The following is a 16442-nucleotide window of genomic DNA, read 5'->3' as shown; positions in this document are numbered from 1 at the left end:
CAGCATGCATATCGCCCGGTTGCCACATTGCTTAAGCAGTGTCTGCGTCTCTTCTGGAAAAAATCTGTATTAATTATGTTGCTGAATACATCATTTTGTCTCGACAAAAATTTACACGAACTTTTTACTGAAATATACAACTCATAAGACATTGTTTACTAAGACTAAGGGGACAGCATGCAATTCCATCGTACACCTAATGTTGGCATATCAGCACTTTTAAATTCAATTACAGCCCCCCCTTTTCTCCTTTATTGGTAGAGAGTTGGTAAAAAAAGAATTGAAAATTGCTGTTCTGGTTAACCCACCGGAGGTCGCGTACGTGTACTTTGTACACAGTTTGTAAGGGCACTTGTAAGAAAGGCGAAAACACGCGACTTCCCGAAGGTTAAAACAATAATTATAAAAAAATTAAATGAAAAAATAAAATAAAAATGAATAAAAAAATTAAAAAAAACTAAAATTAATGTGTAAATACACCCTAAAATACAACATGAATGTGAGGAAGGCACCAACCACCTTAAGGTGGATTAAGTAACGTTTTTCTGATAATAGCGATTATAAGCACCGTACGATTCGTGATAAGCAAAAAACAATTCTAGGCCTTCATCTTTTATTTTTATTAAAAACAAAAAAAACTATAAGTATTTTCAACCAACCTTTTGTTGTTGAATTTAACGCACAAGTACATTTTTTTTTTTCACACTGGAACGCCCAACGCATGTCCAACTTACACGGATGCCCAAGCCTCCCAAAAAAGTTGGAACGGTAACTTCAACTCGCTGGTTCTCGGGCATAACTCAACCATTCGGGACGATTCTTGTTTCCAGGGATTTGTAAGAATGTCTAGATGATCCTAAAATTTTGCAGAACTTGATTTGATCAAATCTGTAATTTCTGCGACCGAAAAAATGTTCTATCTTTTTTTAAAACAACTGCCTCCGCGGAATATCGGCGATTTTTTTTTATACGCGAAAACAAAAGTTGGAACGTTGTTTTTGATCGCAAAAACTACAGATTTGATCAAAATTAGTTCTGCAAAGTTCTAGGATCATCTAGACATCCTAACAAATCACTGGAAAAAATAATCGTCTTGATTGGGTGAGTTATGCCCGAGAACCAGCGAGTTGAAGTAACCGTTCCATTTTTTTTGGAGCCTTGGGCGTTGGAATGTTAAAAAAGCAATGGTTTTTTTTTTAATATTTGATGATTCTTTTGCTTTTTGCTTTCAAATAATAATAAACTGGAGTATTCATCAACCGTTATTTAATAATAGCTATTCAACTATTTTTATGATTTTATTATTAAACTAAATTTCTATGGATATGATTATCTTCCTAGATTTAAAAATATTTTAGCCACAAAATTTTGAATATTGGATTTTTTAAATCCTCAAAACTTTAAACAATTATTGTTTTAAGTTGCAACGTATTTAATGCTAAATAAAAGATTTATTCAATTATATTTAGAATACTTCTAAATTTAAAACAGCTTCGAATTTTGAGATCTTTAAATTAAAAATGTTGAATTAACGAAATGTTGATTAAAAAACATAGTGTAGAAATCTTTTGAATTGATTATGGAAATGTTTTTTGGTTTACTATTCTTAAATTGCAAAATGATTACCTTATAGTTAAAATCCCAATGATTAAGTCGTGAAAAGAATATTTATTAAAGTTCAAAAAAGTATAAAACAAATGTTCTTGTGCTTCAAGATTTCACTTATTTTGTTCGGTTCAACAAAGGAGTTCAATATATAGTTTTTAATTTGTTAGTACGATTTTAAAACAACTTTACATAAGGTTTCACTATTACCGCTCTTCATCACGGTTATGCACTGTTAGCGCCCTCATGAGCAACTAGCGCCCCGCTGACTCAAATTTGAGCGACTAACTAGTTCTAAACCTTAGAAATCAGCACTGGTATGTATACAGCAATTTCGTGTGCGTGTCTCTCCGGTTGGAACGATAGTTCCATCGGAGCCAGCGATAGGGTATATCTCGTCGATGTGATGGGCTTTCGATATTCGCGATAACATGCCGACCATCACTCGGCTGCGAAAGAGAAGAGAAATTTTAAGAGACGAGGATCGCGCCGAAATATGCATCAATGATAGTGCGATGGTGATGGTTTACCTACCCTGCCGACAGCTATAAAGTCAACTTCGTTTTTTCGTTTTTCGTTTATGTTTGTCTTGATAAAACAAATGTTCAACAAAATTACAAGTTTCGTGCAACAAAATAAGAAAATAACAATTTCAAATACGCTAGTTCAAAAAAACTAAAGCTTCTAACGATTATTTTAATTTTATAAAAAAAAATAGTTAAAATCTTTTTAAACTTTTACAAATTTTCATTAGGAAACTTTGCCATTTTATTGAATTCAACAGAAAAATAACTATATTTTCCTTACTTTTCAAGCAAGATTACAATTAGAAAGTTTCAAGCTCAAGCTCAATGGCAAAGTTTCCTGAAGAAAATCTTTATAAGGTTAAAAAGATGTTAACTGATTTTCTTTTTATTAAATTAAAATAATTGTTAGAAGTTTTAGATTTTGAACTTGCCTATTTGAAATTGTTATTATCTTATTTTGTTGCACGAAATTTGTAATCTTGTTGAACATATGTTTTGTCAAGACAAACATAAAAATAGCTGTAAAATATTGTTATTGTTTCTAATCCTAATTTCTTAACAGTACAATAAAAGAAATATAATTTTATAAATTTGTATAATTTTATCTGAAATTTCTTTCAACCATCCAGACGAGTGCATTTAACATAAAAACTCTCTATGAACACTAGGGTGACTTGAAGTTGTATGGGAAAATTTCAAAATGGACTGATTCATTCAGAACAGGCATTTTCCAATCCCATTTGGGCCCCCAAACAACCCCCCAAAATTTGGGAGCGATTGGATTTGACCGGCTTTCCGCAAAGCGATTCAAAGTTGTATGGAAATGTGTATGGGAAACCCCTCTTTTTTACATTTTGATTTTTATAATTTTAATTTTTCACTCAATTTAAAAACTAGCACCGTAGAAGTATAGTCCTGAATGTCCTCTAAAACTTTCCCGAAGAAAATATGGTCCTATCTTTCTTCTGGAAAATGATAAAGAGTTTTTAAAAGAGGCATTTCAGAATAAGTGCTGAAAATTATATTTCTTGCCAACACTGCCAGTACTTCGGTAGATATTTCGAAATCTTCTTTTAACGTAATAAGGAAGCATCCTAGCAAAATTGTGTCTTAGGAAAAGTTGTTGTATATGAATGTGGCTTTTATTTAAAATTATTGACATGCAGGGTGACACACCTACAGGGTGTCAACCAAACCCTAATTTGTACTGGTGACCTTTTAAAGCGTTGGTGTCTTAGGGAAAGTTGTTAAACTACTTAAAAAAAAAGCAAAAAAAAAGCAAAGTAATCCACTTTAACGACCCCCGGGTCTTTTGTGGTCTCTGTTGCAAGTTTCTGCTCATTTCTAGGCGTCCGAAGGTTATGTGTGGTGAGTCACCCAAAACCTCTTTTACGCAAATGGACCGACGTTTTACTTCCCCATCCGATAGAAGGCGTGATCAGGCAAATCTCGACTCGAAAAATGCCACCGGGTCCGTCTGGGATTGAACCCAGGCCATACTGGGGTTCAGAGTCTACCACGCTAACCACTAAACCACCGGACCCGGCTAAACTACTTATTCCAACAAATTTTGACATGTTGGAAGACAGGGTGGCACATCTAGAGGGTGTCAACCCATTTCTAGCTTCTAATTAAGACCTTTTTGATCACTGTAAAATGGGCGAAAAGGGTACAAATCAAACAAACTCTTCGATCAGTTGTATTTTTTCTGTAAATTGCTCTATAAAATGAAAAGAAGCTGAATAATGGAATTTGTTCTGTAAAAATGTTCAGGACATTGGAGCATACTCTACAAAATCGGCCGATTTCGACCATTTTTATTATTTTTTTATTTGGCTCAAGCTTTGTGGAGGCCTTCCCTATCACCAAAGAAGCCATTTTGTGTTATTGGTTCACCCATACAATTTTGGCAGCTGTTCATACAAAAATGGTACGTAAATATTAAAAAAAAATCTGTAACTTTGTAACGAATGTCTTTGCACGATGACCAGCAGCAGTTTTAACACCACGTGTCGCGCCAATCTCTGGGAAGAGAGACTACTGAGGCTTGTTCTAGAATCCCGGCAGAGACTCTAAACTACACAGAAAAAAATCGGGTAAATTTACATCATTTATGATGTACAAAAGTGCACGTCATTAATGATGCGAATTTACATCAAATTCATTTGAAATTTAAATGCCATCCGATGTAAACTTTTCGAACAAATTGGTCCCAAAACATGTAAATTTCCGATAAAACTAACGTAAATTCACAAAAGCCGAAATTTTTTTTTGCCCGTTGAATCTAGAATCTGATGTAATTTTCAAAAGCTTTCGTGAATACCGGTCCAGAAAGATTAAATTGTTGCTTCTTTTTTGATCAAAATAGGTTTTCTTGTTTGACCTGAAGTAGAACAAATCTTTCTGTACCGTGATACAAAAGTTTTTTTAGTTGCATCAAGTAATAGATTCAACGGAGCAACTCTCGCATGCTTTTTTAAGGGAGTGATAACTACAATGCGGAATGTACTCACCTGAAAGAATTGGTTAGGGTTAGGAAACGACAACTTGGTTGAGGCCTAATTACGGCATTATATGATCCGTTGCTTTTCCTCCCATTGCTTTCGAGCGAATTTTCCAGCTTATCCGGTGAGTTCGAACCCATCAACTCCTTCTAGGATGGCGTAGGGGATGCCCCAACGACGTCCACGATCACTGTAGCAAATAGTTCTGTAAAAAAAACAAACAATTAGGGCAAAAACATCACAAATTATAAGCTCGATTACCTGTTAGGTGGTGCTGGATCTTTTGTTTTCCACCAGTTAAGCCGTTGTCGTCGGAACAAAGACACAACAATCGGCACTGGGAAGTATCGAACCTTGTGGACCAGTTGGCGAACTGGCCACTGGCTGCACATTTCGAATCCCCCGCCGTCCGAGTTGTCGCCAAGCTTGGCTTGCGCGACCGGTTTTGAACAGCACCTGAGCCTTTATCTTGAGCCAGTGGAATTCGGCCAACAGCTGTAGGGCTTTGCTGTCGTGCTCGAACGGCAGATAGAACAGGTCACACAGCAGCATGATGTCGGCGCACGTTAGTTCCATTTCGTGGGCGTTCCTGAAAACGAGTAGAGTTGAGGCTTGCTGCAAATGAAACAACATGTACGACCTATTTTATAATTAAAACAATTTCACACGTTTCAATGTGAGTGAAACTAGTAAATGTCGTCAAAACTTTCATCAAACATTTTTAGAAATATCAAAAAGACGTTCAAGTTTGCCTTTGGTAGAATTCTGTAATAGATGCAAAAAAAAGTTTTCTTTATTAATTTGCAAGTCACCCTCAATCTTACATTGCACTTCATAAGGGATTCGAACTCATTACAGTTAGATAACGAATCTGATTGACTATCAACTGATTCAGGCAGACAAAATGTGGAAATCGGAGGATCAAGTTTGTAGCAAATATTTTACAAAGCTTTCGTCGATCAACCCACCCCTCCACCATTATTAAAAAATTGACTCGAAAAACCAGGAGCAAAAATATATTTTCAAAAAAATTAAAAAAATAATTTAAGAGCATTCAGCTGAAATTAATTAAATATGCATTCCTTTGCATTTAAAATCTCTTGAGCATGTTTGGGTTTGTTAAATTTAATTTGAATTTTAGTGAATTTTCGATGAAATAAATGAATGTTGTTTCGCTTTTTTTGAAAATAATGATTGCAGGTTAACTATACGAAAGCTTAAAACATTTTCCAAAAAAAAATTTTCATTGAAATGTTGAAATTCTGGATCTCAACGATTTTTCATTAGCCACACTTAACTTATAGAAGAATTGTTCAACATGTAATGTCACCACAATTTTCGAAATATAAAAACAATTTTTTTTTGAAGATGCAAGTACATTCAGCTAAGAACTTTTTTTTTCAAATACCAGAAACAACAATACCGATAGAAACTCGTTATTTTGTGGTTCCTATTATTTTGAAAAGATTTTTTTTTAAATAACAGAAATGTCTGATTTTTTACATTAAAATAACGTAATTTATTTTTTTAACAACATTTTTTTGTAAATTTGGCCCGCAAGCTCATTTGAGCTTCCAATTTGGCCCGGCCTTCAAAAACTTTGAGCACCCTGATCTACGGTCATGCCGCTGTTCGCAGACCCATTCTGGCCATTCTGGAACCAGTTACCGGTGGTCTCTTGGGGACACTTCCGGAATATGAGAGAAATTCTATCATCCGACATATCAAACTTCATGAAATTGAAAACTACCTTAATCTACGGTTATGCAATTGATCGCTGACCGTTGGTTGAAATATCTATGAATTACATCGGATGATAGGGTTTCTCTCATATTCTGGAAGTGTCCTAAGAGGCCACCGGGAACTAGTTCCAGAATTGCCAGAATGAATAAGCGTACAATGGCATGACTGTAGATTGACACATCCTTCCAGAAGTGTAGCCAGAATTTTGGTCCGGGGGCTGTGGGCTTGAACATGATATTTTCTTCTTTTTTCTTCTTCTTCCCTCTCTCCCATATGTCTTCCAAAAAAAATCAGGGGGGGGGGGGGTTTGCCCGAAGCCCACCCCCTTAGCTAGGTGCCTGCATCCTTCAATTCCATGAAGTTTGATATGTCAGATGATAGGATTTCTCTCATATTCCGGGATTGTCCCAAAGGGGCCACTGGTAACCGGTTCAGGATTGGCCAAGATTGGTCAACGATCAACGGCATGACCGTAGATTGCCATATCTTTCAATTTTATGAAGTTTGATATATCGGATGATAGGGTTTCTCTCATATTCCGGAAGTGTCCCCAAGAGGCCACCGGCAACCGGTTCCAGATTGGCCAGGATGGCTCAGCTAATAACGGCATTACCAAAGATGGACATATCTTTCAATTTCATGGAGTTTGAAGTGCAACATGATGAGTTTTCACCAAAAGTCAAGTTGGCCGTTCATCGGGTACCTGGGAACCGGTTCCAGGATACCCGGAAGTGGCCACTAACACTCCAGAGTGGTTCTGGCAATCGTGTATTGTATTTTTAGTAAGTTTTATGGATCAATTTCAACCATTTTGAGAGTATTTGTATCACATATATGTGTAAAACATTAAAACATGAACTTTTCGGATGTTCCGGATTTCCGGAACCGGTAGGTCACCTGGCCCTGATATTAATATTTGTGGTCAAAGTACAGGTAAATGCCTGTCTAATGCAACCCGGAGCATCCTGATTGGCTGAAATTTACCGGAGATACAGGTCGTCAAAGTTGGGGTCTCCAAAAGGTCTTTTTTCGGTTGTAGCCGATTCCCGTGGCCACCGGTGTCCAAATCCGGTTTCCCATGTCGGTATCGAAAAGGGGACGTCCTAAGCTTTCATTTGTGACCAAAAGAACAGAAATCGGTCAAAAACTGGAATTATGACGATTTTTTTAAAGTTTGGGGTCGACGGACCCCAATACCTTATGTGGGAACCAGCAAATAAAAGAAGCATCCTCCCTGATGTAAAGGGAACTCCTTCCGGATGTTTTTTGCCGGCTCTGACTATCGGAAGTTCAAACAGCATCCTCCCTCTTGCACAAGGAACTCGTTCCGGATGGTTACGAAACCAGCAAACATCATCCGGAAGGAGTTCCCTGCGCATGAGATGATGCTGCCGGATTTTTTTTGCCAGCTCCGTGACCATCCGGAAGGAGTTCCCTGCGCTAGAGGAAGGATGCTGTTTTCAGAAAACTGGGAAAACCATTCTCATGAACAGTCAATCCTTCAGTAGCCGGTTCCGTGGCCAGTAAACCCGGAATCCAGGCCATTTTTTACGATACTTACCGGATTTTCTATTGCCGCAATCCAACTCCTTCTTAATTTTTGCGCGGTTTGGTCACTTCGACCGACAAAAGACGAAAAAAAAACACATAAACAACATTCGAACATAAAAACTGAACAAACTTTGTTTTGAACTTTGACAGTTCCAAGTTTAAGTTGCGTTGCTAGCGCGTTGCTAGATTTGGTAACTCGCTCCCAACCGACGCGTTACGTTTTAGTTTAGCAACCCATTTAGCAACGACCGGTGTGGGAGCAAAGTTACTAACACGCGTTACAAAACGCTAAAACCGGCCTAATACTCACGCTGGTAAGGTTGCTCTTAGTGAAGTGTTAGTCGCGAATCATAAGAGTTGAAATTTTTGAGAATGAGAAGTGATTTTTTCGTAAACACTGAAAAGAACAAATTTTGTTGCCGCTGGAGGAAAGCTTTCTTGCGGAAGATTGCGGGCTAACAAGAGGCTTCCTGCTCCTACTGGTCAACATGAACAAGTCTTCTGGTGAATAAGTTTCTGCGGAAAATTCCGGGTGTTACGGCTGGTTGAACATTCCAAAAGGGGATAAGGTAGAAGATGCATTGAAACAAGAACCATATACCTGGCCTTCAGAACCGGCAGTGGCAAAAGGAACAACCTTGACTAACTGAAGGCGAGACGTTCAAACACCACAAACAATCGGAGCAAATGATTCGTCCATCCGGATGCTAACTTAAAAAGGAGAATGAAAACTGTTTGGTTGGAAAGTTAAATTAACTCGCCACCCTGCCGTGTAGCATAAATTCTCTTGCTATAATTTGCGTACGCACACGGCAGGGTGATGGTAGTGGTGTAGTGTTGGTTTTGTTGATCGTCGCGATCACGCGCACCGTCACACTATCTTTCGCATTCCTTCTCACACTGCTTGGTCAAAATCAGTCGAAATAGATCGTCGTCGCGGTCGGATCGCGTTGAGGAGAAACTTTGTTTATCTTTTGGACTTAGCGAATAAAGTCTCGGTCGGAGGAATAAAATTGTAGTTTTTGCTAAGTAAATGTTATTTTCTGTGATATAGATTTAAGGTTTCTTGTATTGTATAAATTGTGAAATAAACTTCTTCTGTGTTGAACCTCCGAGGAGGCAGGAGGCCTCTCGGAGCCTGAAAACCACCGTGTTTTATTTGTTCGGTGAGAAAAGTCTGCGTCCGCCATCGTCCCTGAAGCTCCGCCGTAGTTCGTAAGTTGTTGGTTCCGGCAGTCCCGCAAGGAGTTAGAACACAACGTAGGGACTGGCCGATTGGGCCGAACATTGTGGTGCCCCACGCCTCCTGCCTCCTCGGAGGTTCAACACAGAAGAAGTTTATTTCACAATTTATACAATACAAGAAACCTTAAATCTATATCACAGAAAATAACATCACGAAGATAAACAATAACATACATGACAGACTATACTGTCAGCCTACTAGCGCTCCCAGCGGTCAATGAGGGAAACACTGCGTGACCGGGGGTAATACAAAATATGCCATAATAGGGTCTGTGACCCAACATACATCCTGGTCACGGCACCACAATGTTCGGCCCGATCGTCCAGTCCCCTACGTTGTGCATTACTGCGGGGACGTCCGGAACAAGAAACGAAACGATTATTACGACGGCGGACGAAGACACCACTGGGAGGACGGTACAATAAAATAAAACACGGCGACTTTCTAAGTCCCGATGAGACGACCGGTCTCAACGGGTATCAAAACGCAACAGAACGTATATTTTCACAAATATTACAAACAACATTCAAAACAATAACAAGTCAAGCAGACGTCAGCTGCCACCACTGACGTCTCTTTCGTACTCACCCCCCCGTGCGACGGGGGGTGATAAATAATCACCGATAATAGGGTCCGCGACCCAACAAAAACATTTAGTATCTATTATTAAAATTTACCGGCCTCCCGTAACCGTTGTCAATCAGCTGGAACACGAAGCATTCCTGACTAATCGAGATGTAGTTGTGCAAGTGAATCCGGGCTTGAGATTGCTTCAAATAGGAAAACTTCCGGTCAATAATTGCCGGTGCCGTCAGAAACATTTTAAAATTGATCGTCGGCTGGAGGCTGCTTCGTATGTTAGTATTTGATTTGGTAATTGTCAGCAAAAACCACTGGTCAACAGACGGCCTTTCATCCAGGCATCGTTTGCGGCTCCGGCTTTACGTTTACACAAATTTACATCAAAAGAACATTTACATGCTTTTCATTTTTTCAATTTATGATTTCTCTGAAACAAAATTTTCATTTAAATGAGATTCATGCATTAAGTTGAATCTCAATTTACATGCAGGTTCTTTAAATGCGATCTACCATTTTACATTGAATTTCGAATTTACATTGATCACGTTTACGTTTTAAACATGATTTCAGTGTCGGGTAAATTTACACTTTTTTTTCTGTGTGCGTCTGCATCCGATGTGCCTACCCAAAGGCGTATTTCTGTTTAAAAACATCCCCAAATTTAAAGTTACCTCCACCATCCTTCACATCACTCGAAACACTTGAATGAATGTTTTGGTTTGGCCAGCTGTCATTTTTCAATAAAGGTTTCAAATTGAAATTTACATGCTTTTCAAATTTACATTTAGAAAATTTTACATTAGTTTTATAATTTACATGATTTTTTTTGGCAAAATGTGGCAGTTTAAGATAATTTATATGAGATGCGTCATTTACATTCCATTAGATTTTACATAACCTGGTTTTACATGATATTTAACCATTTACATTAATTCTCAATTTTACATTACCCAATTTTACATTTATTTCAAGGTTTACATGAAGTGCAATTTTACATATTTTTTCTGTGTAGTCTTTTTGGATGAAATATTTTTTAAGTTGTTATTTAAAAAAACGATTTGAGAAAATTTCAGAATTTCACGCCGTCTACGAAATCGTCAAAAATTACTAACTCTATATTAGTAATTAAACCAGGGTATTGATTCAATTATGTTCCATCAGTGCGAGCGGTTGGTTGTGTTTGTTTACAAAGTGAAAAAAACAGGATTGTGCATGCAAAAATATTGAGTGAAGGGACGCGCTGGACGGGGGGGAATCATTCAATTATGTTCCATCAGTGCGAGCGGTTGGTTGTGTTTGTTTACAAAGTGAAAAGAACAGGATTGTGTAGAGTCCGATTTGCGATGCCTTTCCGTTGGGTCGCAAGATTTTTCGTGTCCGTCGTCATTCGCAAAGTTAATCAGTACCTCACTAAACATCAATCATTTAAAGCTCTTGAAATCATCTCAAGTTAAAAATTACACTGTTTAACCCTTCAGTTTTAATTACAAATGATTTTGGTTCTATCTTTCCACAGCCGGCTGTCTAAGACTAAACCATTTCATTTAAAATTTAACAACCGATAAACGGGAAATGTCTCATCCGCAGCATCCGATTGCTTGCCTTGAGAATAATACATAATACCCTTCAACAAACACTATGATTTTGGGTCGCATCATCATCTTCTATGATGAATCCTGACCAAAAACCCTATCCTACTAACAAGTTTTCAGGTTCCTGGTGCTCGTGGGGTGTAAGCACAGAGTAAATCAGCTGCCCTAGTAGCAACTTGCGCTAACTAACATTCCCGTCCCTTAAAATCAAGGTCTACAAACTGACATGGCGGGCGCCGTTGGTGGCCAATGACTGTTACCTATTCGCAACTGATCTAGCTTTAGCAATCATGGTGTTTTATCTTTCGGCGCATTCATACATGCTGTTGATAAGGGAAACACCACTAGATCGTCAAAGCCTATAATCAGTAGTGCTGAAAGGATATTACGGTTCTGTTCAGCAACGGAGGGGCAACCATGGGTGATCTCTCATGCTCATTAGTAATTAAACCAGGGTATTCACTCACTTAATTCTACAGTAGTTCATAAGATTTTTTTTATTCCTTTTTAATTTGATAAATTGATTTGAGAAAATCGTTACATTTTCACACAAACATAAAATTTCACGGGATTTCGCGGAAAAAGCCAAATTTCGCGGATTTCACGCTGTCCGCGAAATCGTGAAATTTCACTAACCCTAATTAAAACTAACAAAAGTTCAATGACACAACATCCCATAGGATTAAAATTTCAAACCAATTGTGATATAATATCACAATTGGTTTGAAATTTTAATCCTATGGGATGTTGTGTCATTGAACTTTTGTTAGTTATAATCATTCTACATAAGAAAAAAAATATGGGCTAAATAATAGGGGACCATCCATGAACCTCGTGGACACGTTTTTGTTAATCTCAATCACCCCCCTCCCGCCCCCGCCCCCCTCGTTGACAGTCGCCATTTCCCCCTCCCCCCTCTTAAAGTGCCCAAGTGGTTTATGGATGGTCCCTAGCTGAAGTACTCTCTGGATTTCATTCGTATGGTTAAAATTTTATAAACGTTTTTAAACAAAAAAAAAAACAATATTATTATTATTGCAATGTCACAAACTTGCCACGTCACTAAATTTATTGCCCTAATAATGATTGTTTTATTTGTAATCTGTAGGAAATAATTCAAAACTGAAAAATGGGCGCATCATTTTCAAATTTGTCACTTCTAGGTGATTATAAATCAACAGTCCTTATTTAAACAGAGTTAGCAGATTTGCGTAGCAATATCATCTAATTGTTTTTTTCTGAAACATAAATGGATCAAATTAATCCATTCACAAATAAATTAATTAACATAAAACTCAAACTTATCAACACAATCTTCAGTCGTTTGTTGGTACAATGTCTTTTTTTGGCTCAAAGTCACCCCATTTTAAATTATTTTTGTGCAATCTAGTTGTCCTTGATTTATTATTGCCTAATGTAGGTTTTTTTTTAATATTTACTTATAAACATGTAAGTCGCTTGACTTAGGCTTAATCCGGCTAAGTCAGTCCCGTGAATCGTCCCAGAAACCATTTCCAATAATTGGTTTGGGTGGATTTTTTCATAATAACGGTCTGTGGAGACCCGTGACGCCTCTTGCCGAAGTCTCCAGCGGTTAACTTTGTTGTTTTCTTCTTTGGTCGCCCAGTTAACTCAATCGGAATTCTGAAACGGAATTCAATTCGAATCGTTTACGTATTCCGTTTCAAACGCAACAACCGATTCCTTGTACGAATCGGTTGTTGCGTTTGAAACGGAGTACATTCGCCGCCCTGGGCTCCTAAGTGTATGAAAGTATGGCACGGAGCGACGGCGCCGAATACTCATTTACACAAAGAATTTTAGAGCGCCCGCCGCTGGATTCGAACCGGCGGCCTCTGGATTGTGAGTCCAGTGCGCGGTCCGATTGATCCACACGGGCGGCCAGTTATACAATGTCCATTGTTGAAGGGTGGATTTCTCTAAATTAATTACGCCGACGCGTTGAGTTAGACTGTCCAAAACGTTCTGAATTAATTGTAATCGTAAAAGTTCCCCAGAGCCTCACGCATGAGGTAGTGAGCATTAATCGAGTTACTTGCTTTAAGCGGTGTATGCACATCGGAAGGAAACGCTCAAGAAAAATTTCAAATGGGCAGCAGCGGCAGCGAAAGCAAGCCAGAGAGGGTGAAGAAAAGCCCCAAGAAAACGCTCCCTCTCCTTTGTTCTGCTGTTCGTAAAGCTGTTTCTTGACCCCTTTCCTTCCGATCTCCATACTAGCCTTTGATCGCGGTGAGGTAAATGAAGTTTTGCCTTGTTCACAGTTTGGATAACTCTTGTCGGCTGTGCTGACGATGTTGGTGGCGTCGATCAATTTTGTGGAAAGCAATTTCCGTAACTATACATTAACGTCTCTTCTTTTCCACAGGAAATGGGCACCGCTCTCCGCGCTCGGGCACGAATTCAGATCAATCTTGCAGTCAGTCAAGTGGTGGATATTAAACAGGTGAGGATTTCTATGTCTTTAGTAGAAATCATAAAATAATCAATCAATCAATAAAAATATCACTTTTATTTTATGTACTCTAGAAACTCAGTCCAATGTTTAAGTACGGTATGCTGATCGGAAGGAACGCGGTCAAGAAATGTTGCGTGTTCTTTTCGTGACGCCCCCAAGAAAAGTTGACATTTCGGTATGAGCGCGATTGACGGTGTGCGCGCTTGAGGTTCTTTCGAAGAAAAAATAAAAAGATTAAAAATATTCAAATCTTAAAATTAAATAGATTTTAACAACAATTATAAACAAAATGAAGAAATCAATAAATAAAAGCAAATTAAAAATTCTTAAATTCCAAAACAAGAAAAACTAAAATTAAAAAAATGTAATAAGGAAATTAAATAATTAGGAAATTAGGAAATTTGGAAATTATGATATTAGCAAATTAGTTAAATAAAGAAAATAAGAAAATAATGAAATTAAGAAATTAGGAAATTTATATGTAAGGAAATTAGGATGTAAGGAAGTTAGGAAATTTGGAAATTAGGAAGTTAGGAAATTAAATTAGGAAATTAGAATATTAGGAAGTGTGGAAGTTAGGAAGTTAGGAAATTGGGAAATTAAGATATCAGGAAACTAGGAAATTAAGAAGTTAGGAAATTAAGAAGTTAAGAAATTAGGAAATCAGGAAATTAAGAAGTTAGGACATTAGGAAACTAGGAAAATAGGAGTTTAGAAAGTTAGGAAGTTAAGAAATCAGGAAATTTGGAAGTATGGAAATTAGGAAATAAGGAAATTATTAAATAAGGCTGGTACAAATGTTTAATTTTTTTCTGGAATTCATAAATTCTTAAATTCTTGAATTCTTAAATTCTTAAATTCTTAAATTCTTAAATTCTTAAATTCTTAAATTCTTAAATTCTTAAATTCTTAAATTCTTAAATTCTTAAATTCTTAAATTCTTAAATTCTTAAATTCTTAAATTCTTAAATTCTTAAATTCTTAAATTCTTAAATTCTTAAATTCTTAAATTCTTAAATTCTTAAATTCTTAAATTTAAATTCTTAAATTTAAATTCTTAAATTCTTAAATTCTTAAATTCTTAAATTCTTAAATTCTTAAATTTTAAATTCTTAAATTTTAAATTCTTAAATTTAAATTCTTAAATTCTTAAATTCTTAAATTTTAAATTCTTAAATTTTAAATTTTAAATTTTAATTTTAAATTCTTAATTCTTAAATTTAAATTCTTAAATTTAAATTCTTAAATTCTTAAATTTTAATTCTTAAATTCTTAAATTCTTAAATTCTTAAATTCTTAAATTTAAATTCTTAAATTCTTAAATTCTTAGGTTCTTAAATTTAAATTCTTAAATTTTAAATTTTAAATTCTTAAATTCTTAAATTCTTAAATTTAATTTTAAATTTTAAATTTAAATTTAAATTCTTAAATTTAAATTCTTAAATTCTTAAATTTTAAATTCTTAAATTCTTAAATTCTTAAATTCTTAAATTCTTAAATTCTTAAATTCTTAAATTCTTAAATTCTTAAATTCTTAAATTTTAAATTCTTAAATTCTTAAATTCTTAAATTTTAAATTTTAAATTCTTAAATTTTAAATTAAATTTAAATTTTAAATTTAAATTTAAATTTAAATTCTTAAATTTAAATTCTTAAATTTAAATTTTAAATTCTTAAATTTTAAATTTAAATTTTAAATTCTTAAATTTTAAATTTAAATTTTAAATTTTAAATTTAAATTCTTAAATTTCTTAAATTCTTAAATTCTTAAATTCTTAAATTTTAAATTTAAATTTAAATTCTTAAATTTAAATTTTAAATTTAAATTCTTAAATTCTTAAATTTTAAATTTTAAATTCTTAAATTTTAAATTTAAATTTAAATTCTTAAATTTTAAATTTTAAATTCTTAAATTTTAAATTTAAATTTAAATTTTAAATTTTAAATTTTAAATTCTTAAATTTTAAATTTAAATTCTTAAATTCTTAAATTTAAATTTTAAATTCTTAAATTCAAATTTAAATTTAAATTTAAATTTTAAATTTCTTAAATTTAAATTCTTAAATTCTTAAATTTTAAATTTTAAATTTAAATTTTAAATTTCAAATTCTTAAATTCTTAAATTTTAAATTCTAAATTTTAAATTTAAATTCTTAAATTTAAATTTAAATTTAAATTTAAATTTTAAATTCTAAATTTTAAATTTTAAATTTTAAATTTAAATTTTAAATTCTTAAATTTAAATTCTTAAATTCTTAAATTCTTAAATTTTAAATTTTAAATTCTTAAATTTTAAATTTTAAATTTTAAATTTTAAATTTAAATTCTTAAATTTTAAATTTAAATTTAAATTTTAAACTTAAATTCTAAATTTTAAATTCTTAAATTCTTAAATTTTTAAATTCTTAAATTTAAATTCTTAAATTCTTAAATTTTAAATTTTAAATTCTTAAATTTTAAATTTAAATTCTTAAATTTAAATTTTAAATTCTTAAATTTAAATTCTTAAATTCTTAAATTCTTTTAAATTTTAAATTTAAATTTTAAATTTAAATTCTTAAATTCTTAAATTTTAAATCTTAAATTTTAAATTTTTAAATTTTAAATTCTTAAATT

General features: G+C 34.4%; 1 protein-coding gene across 1 annotated transcript in view; it reads left to right on the top strand.

Moving 5' to 3' along the window:
* Positions 1 to 16442, top strand: part of LOC6053185 (scavenger receptor class B member 1) — a gene marked incomplete at its 5' end in the record, with an annotated part of 68169 nt that overhangs the window by 50583 nt on the left and 1144 nt on the right. The window contains one exon of the mRNA XM_038261074.1: positions 13737 to 13814. Within this exon, the coding sequence (XP_038117002.1) occupies positions 13737 to 13814 (78 nt within the window). The remainder of the gene's footprint in view (positions 1 to 13736; positions 13815 to 16442) is intronic.

Source organism: Culex quinquefasciatus, chromosome 3, assembly GCF_015732765.1.
Source record: "Culex quinquefasciatus strain JHB chromosome 3, VPISU_Cqui_1.0_pri_paternal, whole genome shotgun sequence".
In the NCBI taxonomy this organism is placed as follows: Eukaryota; Metazoa; Arthropoda; class Insecta; order Diptera; family Culicidae; genus Culex; species Culex quinquefasciatus.
The sequence above is the reverse complement of the archived record's forward strand: the minus strand, read 5'-3'. Positions and strand labels throughout refer to the sequence as shown.